This window comes from Rhinolophus sinicus, linkage group LG04 (assembly GCF_036562045.2).
Source record: "Rhinolophus sinicus isolate RSC01 linkage group LG04, ASM3656204v1, whole genome shotgun sequence".
NCBI lineage: Eukaryota > Metazoa > Chordata > Mammalia > Chiroptera > Rhinolophidae > Rhinolophus > Rhinolophus sinicus.
In genome coordinates, this window is record NC_133754.1 from 57,622,844 (window position 1) to 57,635,466 (window position 12,623).

A 12,623-nucleotide genomic window follows, 5' to 3' on the forward strand; every position below is an offset into this window, starting at 1 on the left:
GTGCAGAGGGACAGAGTGATCAAAGACTTAATACATCATACCCTGAAATTCCATGTCTAAGTACATCTCAAGGCAATAATCACAGATTTATGCAAGATTTATCTTGAATAGCTTGAATGATTTAGAGTAGCTAAAAGTTCGAAACAACCAACATGGCCAACATTCAGAGGATTCATTAAATAAACTATAATAAACCCATATTCTGGGTTATGGTACAGTCACATGTTCTGATAATATTTGATGATCTGGGGGAAAGGTTCAGTGAAAAAAAGAAGGAAACACAAGCATAAGTACAGTATAATCCAGAGTGTGGGATGTGTGTGTTATAATTTTACTTTAAGAAGAAGCAAGACAATTATAACTATAAACATCAATGTACACCTTGGTGGGGCAGCAAACAGAGGCATTGGATAGAGGAGGCAGACATGGAGAGATGTAGGCATCAGTTCTGGAGCTGGTGTTAGATTAATTATATTGTACATTAAACAAATAAATGCTCTCTCGCTCTCTCTCTCTCTCTCTCTCTCTCTCTGTGTGTGTGTGTGTGTGTGTGTATCTTCATAGGAAAGGATTAAGAAAATTTAACAAAATTTGATAGTTACTACCTCTGCCAGGACAGAGTATGTGTTATTCTTATTTTGTTCACGCTTTTCTGTATTTTCCAAGTTGTAAAATTGTGAGACATACATATCTCAGAAAAAGTAAGCTCACTTTCATAAGATGGGGAACTACCTAGATTTATGAGAAGGAGGTGCTGTTCCATGGGGAATTTCCACCAAAAATTGGGAAATGCTTCTGGAATACAGTACCTGGAATTTGCAATGGGCCTTCTGAGCGCTCACTTCACTCTCGACCACAAGGGGGCAGAAGGAAGCAAGATAACCGAAAAGCTAAAGCCACCGGTGGATGCTGGGCTTGGGATTCAGAGACCGGGCCATGGTCTCTGGTCTCCCCTTGCTCCCCACGGCCTCATCCAAGTTTTTCACAAGGTTATGAACACAGTTACGAATCCTATGGGAATGGACGGTGAGTCTGGGGACTTCCCTACCAAAGTCAGAGTTTAAGTTGAATGTCAAAAAGGCCTCAAATATTTACAAGTTGTTTTTATGAGGAAACCAATTTTGTCAACGTACCACATGTAGACTAGGGTACAGCCTGGCTGACACACAATCTACAAATTACTTCATCTTAGCCACTTGCTAGTGAAGCACTATAATCACATTTACATAAAGGATAGATAAGCTAAGAAAAAAAGGTGACATACCCCTACCATCATATATAATTCGAAAATACCAACAGGCAGTGTTCCCTATGATTTTCTTGGTGAACATATAGCTATATTTCAAGCAACTTAATATGTTTGGAACTGGACTTCCATTATGAGCTGTATAGTGTAGTATAGAGGAAAGAGTAAGTTTGGAACCAGAAAACTTATGTTCAAATCCTAGGTCTGCAACTAGCTGTGGGACCTTGGGCAAACCACTTGTACTTTCTGAGTCTTAGTGTCCTCATTGTTAAAAGAGAGACCCTCAGAAGTGAAGTCCTGGTCAAATGGAGCCCACCCAGAGGGCTCCAGACACATCTAGATTCCTGTGGCTAAAGTTCTAAGGAAACTTGGAGCACACCAGGGATACACCCACAGTAGGAGCCTGGGACAGAGATGGCTAGATCACACCCAGTGAGTCAGATATAACAGCCAGGAAGATGGAGTCACCGGATGAAGACTCGCCCGGAAGGGGGAGTGGATGGGGCTGTGGGAGCTCTAATAAGGAGGGATATGAGACCTGCGTGGGCCCCTGTGGGGAATAAGGGAAATTCAAGGTAAGCAGCCTCTCCCCTACAGCCGGGGATGCCAGAGCTCATGTGTACAGAGCTCATGGGTGACAATTTTTTTTCCAGGTTTATTGATATATAATTGATATATAACATTGTATAAGTTCAAGGTGTACAATGTGATGATTTGATACATATATGTTTCCCAAAATGTTTACCAATGTTTAGTCAGGTTAGTTATCACATCTTTTACCTCGCATACTTACTACTTTGTTGTTATGGTGAGAATATGAAAGCTCTACTCTCATAGCAACTTTTAAGCACACAATACAGTACGGTGAACTATAGTCATGATAGCCATTCATTTTTAAAACTTTGCTTCTTCAGACTTGGGACTCCAGGCAGGATTGGGGTCTCCTAATGCAGTGGGATGCACCCTCTACTCTTGAGCAAAAAGAATCAGATCTAGTTTGGTCTGCATCTTAGGGTCCAGACCAACAGTGGTAGAAACTGTTTTGTCCTGGGAAGAGGCTGCAGGCTGGTAGCGTTCCCTGTTGTTAGTCCTTCCCTGAAACAGACTTTCTGGATCACCTACTCACGTCCACTCTCTGCACCCCAAATCAGAAGGAGAGTGAGAAATACATTCCACTGCGACAACAGTGTCCACAATTCTTCCAGCCTCTCACTTACCAGACACCACAGAAGGGCCCAGGACTGGTATCTAGGAGACAATTGGATCACAAACCTACATGGTAGAGGTTACTGCCCCAAGTTAGTTGGCTAACACTGGGGGAAAGAGGCAGACCTGACCATCAGCTTCCCATACCCTTTGGGCTCTGAATGCAACCACAACACCATTAAATTTGACAGAACATTTGAATTAAGGGAAAAGAGGGGAGAATAAAAGGGGTTAGTTATGAGGATGCTGAGAAAATAAGAGAATGAAGAGAAATGAGGCAAAAGAGAAAGTCAAATGATGAAAAAGATTGGGGGGGCTATAGGTGTAAACTACAGACAATGGATTTCATGAAAAAGAAGAATGGAGATTGAGCTCCACTCAATTTTATAGGTTTCTGTCCTCCTCCTAATGCCCTCCACCTCCCTGCATAGTATTTACCATTATATTACAGTCAGTAAAGAGAATAAAACAAAGCGAATTCTGTGGAAATACCTTGCTTTCCAAATTGTTGCTTCACTTGAGAGAATTACATAGAACCAAAAAAGGCTGAGAGGGCTTCAAGGAGTCAGTTGTAAACAACTCTAGAAACATAAGTATAATTCAGTTTAAAAAAAAACACAAAAAACCCGAAATTTTACGTACATGATCAGTAGAATTCTGCTGGCACACATAGTGGAATTGATAGAAAGACATTACAGTAAAAGCCAGGACAATACTGACTCAAGTCCACTCAAATACACAAACAGCCTTTTCTCAACATATTGACTCCTTCAGTGACCAATGAAGACGTTGCTGTGTTTTCCAACTAACATGTATTGAGACATAGTCAGCTTGTTTTTAATCTTTTCTTGCCTTTCCATAGAAGCATCTATTATCACACTTCCTCAATCCTGGCCCCTGTGTTTTGTGAAACGTGAGTATGTCAGCAACTGCTTGGAACAGAAGACGAAGAGCATTGCTGTGGTCTGAATGTTTGCGTCTTCCCAAAATTCATGTGTTGAAACCTACTCCCCAGTGTGATAGTATTAGGAGGTGGGACCTTTGGGAAGTGATTAGGTCCTAATGAAAGTGACCTTGAGGTTAGTGTCCTTATGAAGGTGACCCCAGAGAGAAAGAGGCCCCATTGCCCCTTTCATCAGGTGAGGAGACAGTGAGTTCATTTATGAACCAGGAAGCAGGTTTTCACCAGACACAGAACCTGACCATGAGGGCACCCAGATCACAGGCTTTAAGCTTCTAGGACTGTGAAATCCATTCAGTTGTTTAGAAGCCACCCAGTCTGTTGTTCTATCAGCCCAAACATACTAAAACCAGTACGGAGAGTGCCCAGAAATAGGGTAAGGTGGCCAAGGCATTTGGGATTTATGAAATCACACACAACATCATTTAAATTTTTTAAGCAAAAAGAAGGCAGAGCATACCCTTGAAGCAGGCAGGTTCGGGGATTCCTAGTACTGTTCCTAGCTAGATGGCTGGTGTGGAGTCAGGAGAACTCTAAGGCTATCGCTGCTGCAAAACGGAGGTCCCCAACCCCACCATGTCACACAACTCCGAAGTGGGGGCCATTCACATAGGCTACTGTCTGAATGGTGTGTCCTGGAGCTGCGCAGCATGGTGGCTGGGGCGACCCCATCGTAAACTCCCAGAAAACTGGTCTGTAAGAGGCCTTCAAGGTCACACAGAACTGAAGCTGAGAGGCGACATGAGTTATCCAGGGACAGTCAGTGGAAGAGGCTGGAACCCAGTTTCCCTGTCTCCCACCCGTGCTGTCTCTGAATGCTGCCCCCACGCTTCGTTGCAAGACATCTGACACACTCTATTCCTCGGCCGTTGTAAGTGGTTTGCTTTACCTTCTGACCTCAGGTAACTAAATGGTAACATTTACATCAGCTTTGTGATTACATCCTGTAATCTTTGTCTACTCTCATCAGCATGCCCCTTCTCATCTTTTATTTATTGAACATTTCCTGTGAGATTCTGCCAAAGACCTGCTTGTTTCAGTTACTTTGATTTTCTTTTAAGAAAAGCAAAATTTAAGGAAATCAAACTGGTTTCGACACAGGAGCCATAACAAATAAAAGTTTTGCTTCCTAAGCAAATATCAATCATGGGTTCTGACACTCTTCTTTGACTTGAACAATCACAGCTGTCATTCGGGAGGATACAGGTGTCAGCTCTCACACAGCAGCCTGAATTTTTCCCCCAGGTCATGAATCACCCAGAGAGTGGCTTCAGACCTACAGTGCCGAAACTGGGGCCCTTGGGATTTTGGGTGGGGTGGGGTGGGGAGGGTAGATTTTTCATTTCCTCTAAGTTCAGTCAGTATTGCTTGATTTTAGTGTTCCTTTGGCCCAGGTGCTCACGTGGAACTAAGAGGATCAGCTTGAGATTTTCAGTGAACCTGTAATCCTTGCCAGGGGGCATCAAAATGGCAGCATCTGGGCCAAAACTACACGTGAGGGCTCCCTTTGTTCTGTGGCTGACAGACGACAGCCACAGCCCAGCACGCTGCTCCAGGGGGCGTGCGGAGTGGGCTCGGCAAGTCCTCTGCCGCTGCAGGCTGCATTGTGAACTCTGGTGCCCTGACCGAAAAGCAGAGAAAAATGCCTTTGAAGCAGAAACATTTTAAAGCCTTCCTCTCCCCCTTTCCGTGTCCCTGCCATCCTCTTCCCACTGCCCCATCATCCCTAATCCCCAAATAATTGAGATGCAGCCTTATGGTGGATGATGAATGAGGCCATTGGGCATCGCATTTCAGTTGCTGGCATCCAGCTAAGGAGTACTGTGATTCTTATCAGGCAAGCAGCCCTGGCAGATTTGAAAATATACCAAAAGTCATTTTCCCCATACTTACTTTTCTCAAAATTGCTCTGGCTTTTTAGAAGACACAAATAGCCTTATTGCAAAATGAGGCTTCCGGTTGATAAATTGGATTGAACAAACATCTACTATTGAGAGCCTGCCATGGAAGGGCCATGCGTTATGCTAGGCAGTAAAGTTTTATGTGATGATGGAAGGTTGTGGCCTGGAAAATGGATTAGAGACATTTATTTAGAATTTTATGAGTGCCAGTTACCATAATAGGCTCTGTACACGTAGTTACACACTGAACCCTTAAAATACAGTCATTATAGGGGTGGTACTGCCAGCTTTATAGATGAGATTGCAGATTGCAGCCTAGACAGGTGGAGTAACTTAACCAAAGTCACCGCGTTACTATAAATCCATTTATTTGTGCATTTATCCCTCACATAGAAACATTTATGGAGCTTCTATTATGTGCCAGACACTCAAAGCACGAGGATTCGAAGAAGAATAAACTCTGCCCTCACAGAGCTTATCATCTAGTTGTGGAGACAAAAACATAGACAACTGCAATAGTTTTATACGATAGATGCACAGGGGAGTGGGGTGGCAGAGTATATAGGAGAAGCCAGCCTGGTGCTCAGATGAGTCAGCCTGACTCCACAGCCTGTACTCTTTCCATGCTGAGACAGACAGACAGACAGAGATGGAGACAGAGAAGTCTGCCATTTGGTCTCATATGATGCCTTGTTGTAACCCTCTGGCGTCTGCTGTCTGTATCTTCTCCTTCCCTCTGTCTGCAGAAGGCAAAAAGGAGAGCATTGGTCCTGGAAGACATGGCGGTTAATCTTCTATCTGGATGTTAGATATTCAGCAAGGATTTGATGCTCTTCTCACGGCCAGTGGTCATCCTGCCTCCCCTACCGTGTTTTTATCCTGATTTCCCCATCTCCAGTGCCATCATCATGCACTCAGCCTGCGAAATTAGAAATGTCAGCGTTAGCTCAGCCTCTCACTCACTCCCAACCCCAAATAAAAAGGATCAACTTCAGAACGGCACCCTTTGCGTGGTTCTGGTTGTTACTGTGTGACTCCTTTACATTCAGCCTCCCCCTCGTCATCGGGAATAAGTGCAACTGAGAATAAGTGATCGCCCAGCACCCCCTTTCATCCACTACAACCCGAGCTCCACTCTGCCACCAGCACTGACTTTCCTAAAAAGCAAATGGTCATTTTCAAGTTCAAATACCTCGAATGACTTTCTACTGCATGTAAAATAAAATCCAATTTTCTTTTTGTGGTATGTCAGGTTCTTCGCAGTCTAGCCTCATCTCCTTCTCCACCATCTGCCCCAGCCACACAGACTCTCTCCCTAGAACTGAAAAGCACTTTTCTGCCCCTGCACATGCTTCACACGCTGAGCCTGGGGTGAAACCACCCCGTGCCTCTCAACCTAGGAAACTCCTACTCATCCCACAAAACCCAGCCCAAATATTACCTCCTCCATAGACGCATTCCTTTATTTCTCCAGAAGGTCTATCACCCTCCTCTGTGATCCTCCAACCCTGCAATTATCCCTTTATCTTAGTGCTGTCATAATATAATGAAATAATCCCTAACTACATGTCTTCTGACTGAACACTAGCTCCTCAGTGGCAAGGACTGTGTTTTGTCCTTTATTCCCAACATCTAACCACAGGTTCTGCGACATACAAAATGCTCAGTGAATGTTTGTGCTGTGTTCTAGGATTTCCCACCAGTCCTTTGGTCTGTGTATATTACCAGAGCCCATTGTGCCCTGATAATCTCTCTTCAGTTAGGTAACAGGAAGCAGAGAGTGAACCCTGGGGCTCTCTCCTTTATCCTTGGTCATAATTGTCCAACTTCAAAATCAGTTCTGTAACACACCTAGTCACCAGGTGTGTCATGCTGTCTATCAAAGGGTGTTTGATGTTGTCGGTTTAAGAAAAAAAAAAGTGGTGCTTGCAGAAGAAGTAGCTTGTGTTGCACCATACGAGTGGTAGACGAGCACCTCCACGAGGAAAAGAGCCAAGTGACGGAGGCCCCCGGAGACCAGCATCAGCTGCTGCATGGCACTGGGCAGTGATCAAAAGCGAGAACGTTCCCATTGTACAGACTGTCGAGATACATACATTTCAATAAACTGAGGTTAGGCTCTCCTGGAGGAAGACCCAGTAAGGCTGAGATTGCCATTTATGCCATAGAAAAGAGGCGTTGTTAGATTTTACACAGCACCTCACAGCCGAGGTGCTAGGATGAGTCTACACTGAGAACAATGAAAATAAGGAGAAGAGGAAAAACAGAAATTTTTTGACCCAGATCTAGGTTGTTTTACCCTTAAAGTACTTATCCAGCGATAAGCCCTCGTCTAAATTACTTGACTTCTCTAGCAGTCTGGGTAGGGGGGGAAAATCAGACAAAAAGTGATGAAGTAGAAGTTTTTAAAAATTCAAATTAGGAAAGTTGAAAACACATGAAATCTCATCTGAAATCAGCGAGACTTGGAGACGTGTTCTGCACAAGTCAATTTAACGTATAATGTAACACAAATGAAACGCTTTGCTCATAAAATGGATCCAAAGCTACCTATTGAATTGTATAAATCTATATAAAATGGACTTTCTGTGTCCCCATCATAAAAAAAAAAGGGATTTTAATAAATCTCATCATTTTCCTAATAAATAACCCTAACTTCAAACAGTACAATTTTCATTTAAGGAGAATTATTTTCCAATTGACATTTAGTCGGAACAGGTGCTATTATGTTCACAGCTTTTAAGCTGCTTTTTTTTACATCTGGATGCCAGACCAAATCAGAAGGCATCTTCTCTCGTTTCTATCTGTCTTCACTATCTGAAACACAGTTTAAAGCTTTTCAGTATATTTTGTAACTCATTAGTTTTTGGCATCCTCTATAGCACATTGGCCAATATGATTCATCCTTTCTTTGAGCACAATTAGCTGTGAAAACAGATCTTAGAACAGACTCCCTCCACCCCCAAAGGATTATTGAAGGTAGGAAATGCAGGTGATTATCAGAGTTTGCCTTTGATACAGACATCCTGCTCTCCGCTAGCCCTTTGAACTAACTTTGATATGCAATAATTAAGAGGGATCCAACCCCTGGAGGAGAAGCCGCTGTGGCCCTGCCTCTTCTCTCCTTCTATTGAGTCCTTGTTTTGAACTATTGATCAAACAGATTTGAAGGGATTTGTTGAAGCCTGTGTGGGGTAAGAAGGAAGGAAATGAAGGAGGAGGGAGGAAGAGAGAAATGAGGGGGCATATCTGGTTATAAATAGTTTCAGAAAGAACCACTGGTCAGACCTCGCGCCTCCTATTTCACACACCTTACTCAGACGTAGATTTGCTTCTCTCTGAGGAAGGAGTCACAGGCAACTTGCTAAGGTTTCATTGTGGCAAAAGCTCTGTGGTGGGTTTCGAGCAGCCCAGCCTCAGAGGAGAGGACTGAGACGGTCTAGGACACCGGGAGATTGAAGGATGGCGGTGGTGGTCTTGCTGGGGCTCAGCTGGCTCTGCGCTCCTCTGGGAGCCCTGGTTCTGGACTTCAACAACATCAAGAGCTCTGCCGACGTGCAAGGGGCTCGGAAGGTAAAACGCAGCTAGGGAGGAGGGGACGCCGTGCGCTCCTGGTTGGTGGTGCTGGATTTGGGTTTAAGTGAGTCCTTCAGATTCCTGTCTGAAATACCTTACCTGGAAGGTAAACTGGATTAATTTAGGAGTTGGGAAGACCCCCAGGTAGAATCCAATGGCCTTAGGCATTAACATGTTAAATAAGCAAAGTGGCTTTTCAGGGCACTCAGCTATAAATTTGCCTATAAATCAGGAAGGAAAGTAGCATTTAGAAAGCTCTGCCGCGTGCCAGTTCTTTTATGCGTAATAGTTCATTTAACCTAACTCACAACTTGAGACGGGCATCACACCTCCTATGAGGAGGATGAAAATGAAACTCGAAGGTTGAAGAATTTAACCGCGGCCACACAGCCAGGATATTTGGGCGTTGTTTTGTGCCAAGGTACATTGTTTTGTCACCATCTCACTTCAGAGAATTGTTTCTAGGGATCCTTTTACATATATATGAAAAAGTATCAACTGTAGATGAGACAAATTCGTCTTTGATGTCTGTTTCTCGGTGCAAATCCGGCATCATTAAAAAATCAAAGGACAGTTCAGTTGGGTAAGGCTCACCACAGTGCTTTTTGGCAGATGGGTGCAGTTGATGTGAATCATTAGAATAAAGAATTGAATAGGAATGCCACAAACACCAAACTGATATTTATATTTAGCATAGCTTGTAGAGTTCATAGCTATATAGCAAAAATCTCAATCATCTATAAGGCACACATGAGAAAACATTTTCTTCCATTTCCACAAAGCATAAGAATTAAATTTTGAGTTTTAAAAGTAGGACAATTTTTCAGACACACATAGGTCTCTCTCTTCCTTGGTGATTCTCCCCTTTGTGAGAAACCCAATTGTATTGCAAAGTTAGGAGGCTGCCCAAGGTTTGGCACAACATTCACAGTGCCGCTCTGACTTTGCTTCCTCTACTTCCTGCCTTGAATCAAAAGTCATCTTACATGGTGTTGGAGTCCCTTAGCCCTGTGACAACACTTTCTCTTCACAGGGCTCACAGTGCTTGTCTGACAGTGACTGCAATACCAGAAAATTCTGCCTCAAACCCCAAGATGAGACGCCGTTCTGTGCTACATGTCGTGGATTACGGAGGAGGTGCCAGCGTAATGCCATGTGCTGTCCAGGAATGCTCTGCATGAATGGTAAACTATCATACATCCTTGCAGGACCGCTTTGCTCCAAAACTGAAGCCAGCATCTGAATCTCATAGACTAGGATATTCCAAGATAGGCATTTCTGAAGGTTTCCTGGATCCATGCTTGAAGTAAATTCATTCATACAGCTGACTTTTCTTGATGCAACAAAATAGTGTTTTTCCTGGCAACAACTCTTGCCAGCAATTTGGAGATGATTTTAAAGGGAGGGTACAAGTTGGAATCTTTCAAATTCTCTTTTCACTTGGATTCCATTAATTGCTTGACTACCTTCTTTGCCATATGAGCATGTAAATATTTAGTGCACGTGTCCCAGAAATCTAGAAAATTATATATAAACTGGAGGCAGCGGTACCGCGATAATTAGCATGTCTTTGGTTCTGATCCTTGAAGTTAGTAACTACACCTGGTTTTCTCTCAGATGTTTGTACTACAATGGAAGATGCAACCCCAATATTGGAAAGTCAGATTGATGACCACGATGACCTCGACACAAAAGGAACAACTGAGCATCCAATTCAGGGGAAAAAAAACAAAAGGAAGCCAAATGTTAAGAAATCACAAAGCAGTAAGGGTAAGAGCAGCTTCTGAATACTTAAAAAATTTTTTTCTCCTCTAAGGCTCTTAAGGATAGGCTCAAACCGACTTGGCTCCTCTCCACCAAAACCACATAGGGAGCATGTCCTGTTTCTAGTCTCTCCCCCTAAGCAGCTATGAGATTGGGTAGGGGGTAGCATGAGGTAGTCAGCAGCCCAAGAGGACAGGGGAATAGCTGTAATTATGGACTGGTTAGCAAGAAAACCTTTCATTGTTTAATTGTATTTCACATACACATCTTTTTCCAGTCTGTAATTTAACAAATGGCAGTTTCTCTTTTTAGATCCTCAGAATACAAAATAGAGATGAACGTAAGCACATTCACTTTTCATCCTTGGGAAAAATACAAACTTCACTAAGATGCTTTTTAACAAATTGCAGTCTCAAATTCCAATCGTTGTCATAAAATAGCTAGAAAGTTTGAAGGTGGTGAACTGGCCATTCTTGTTTCTGTCTTCAGGTTCACTGGGCCCTTTGTAAGTAATGGTCTCGCTTTGTGTCAGTATAAATCCCATTTAAGAAAACATTGATGAGTGATACTTATTTCATTTCTCAAGACTGGAAATCCCATCTTTCTTTGATAAATGTTTTAACTTTATACAAAAATTTGTTCTGTTATGTAGGGCTGAAATTTCCATTTCATTATTGCTTTTGGCATAAAAATCGAGCTCCAGACCTGCCTGTTGTTTCTATTTTCACTTTGCGGCCTCAGTCCTACACCCCATGCATTCATCCCCGTAGCACTCCCTCCACATGCCACATTCCCCATTCACTGCTAAAGCTCATAATTCATCTTGTTACAGGACAAGAGGGAGAAAGTTGCCTTAGAACTTTTGACTGTGGACCTGGACTTTGCTGCGCTCGTCATTTTTGGACTAAAATTTGTAAACCAGTCCTACTGGAGGGACAGGTGTGTTCTAGGAGAGGGCATAAAGATACTGCTCAAGCTCCAGAAATATTCCAGCGCTGTGACTGTGGTCCTGGACTGGTATGTCGAAGTCCAGTGACCGGCCATCGCCAACATGCCCGGTTAAGAGTGTGCCAGAAAATCTAAAACGCTGTACATATCTCAAAATAAAGATGACTCGTTATTGTATTCAAGTAGAAATTGCAGACATTAATTTGTAAATATTTCCAGACACATATATCTTATAGCAACTGAAATAGACTGGGCTAGAGAACTTGTGATGAATGGAAACCAGCTTTGTTCCTGCAGAAAAGTGATGTGATTCTATAACAAAAAAAATTTATTTTTACCTAGTGATTAAATTAATTTAAATAAATCTTTAAGTAATTTCTGGTGAAGTTCTGGTGACTGACAGTAAGTAGCTTGGGGAAAAAAAGGTGATGGTATCTGCAGTTTGATGAATTTTTATATCCTACCAGTGAAAATTATCACAGCAAATACTATTTTTCCTTAAAAACCCTATTGTTTGTTTTCTTTCGTTTTTTGGAAGGGAAATGGAATTTCACTACAAAATAATTTGGTTAATAAAGAAATAAGATTCAAAAGGTAATTATCATCTGTTTGTACAGTCCTTTGTTTGTATAGTCCAAAATATTTTCACATATTTTGTTTTTAATAACTTTACTTAAAGTTTGATAACTTTTTATATTTTATATTTATACAGTTTTAATATTTCAAAGCTAGGGATTCAATGAGTGTTTTTAGTTATATATTTTTACCATTTGAACTTAAAATTTACCTTAAAGGAAAAGTAGGGCAAAAAAGTGAAATTTTTGCTTGTTTGAAGTTTAAGAGGCCATATTTTGTACATATGGGTACAATTAGAAGTGATTTTTCTTAGGGAAGCTCTTCTGATGGATTACAACCAGTTGCTACAGATTTCATTTAAGTGGTAAATCACATACTTGTTCATCTATTTAAGTTTTAAGCATAGATTACAAAATTGAATATGGGCCAACCAAAGAAAAAAATT

General features: G+C 42.1%; 1 protein-coding gene across 1 annotated transcript; it reads left to right on the forward strand.

Moving 5' to 3' along the window:
• Window positions 1-8,637: 8,637 nt before the first annotated feature.
• DKK4 (dickkopf WNT signaling pathway inhibitor 4) lies at window positions 8,638-11,853 on the forward strand. Its single transcript, XM_019742048.2, has 4 exons — window positions 8,638-8,887; window positions 9,924-10,074; window positions 10,508-10,660; window positions 11,487-11,853. The coding sequence occupies exons 1-4, from the start codon at window positions 8,777-8,779 to the stop codon at window positions 11,735-11,737; spliced, it is 666 nt and encodes a 221-aa protein (XP_019597607.1). The 5' UTR covers window positions 8,638-8,776; the 3' UTR covers window positions 11,738-11,853.
• The last annotated feature ends 770 nt before the right edge of the window (window positions 11,854-12,623 follow it).

Coding starts and splice junctions, on each gene's coding strand:
- DKK4 (XM_019742048.2), top strand. CDS start 8,777: ATGGCGGTGGTGGTCTTGCTGGGGCTCAGCTGGCTCTGCGCTCCTCTG. Junction 10,075..10,507: donor AGGAATGCTCTGCATGAATG/GTAAACTATCAT, acceptor GTTTTCTCTCAG/ATGTTTGTACTACAATGGAA. Junction 10,661..11,486: donor GAAATCACAAAGCAGTAAGG/GTAAGAGCAGCT, acceptor ATCTTGTTACAG/GACAAGAGGGAGAAAGTTGC.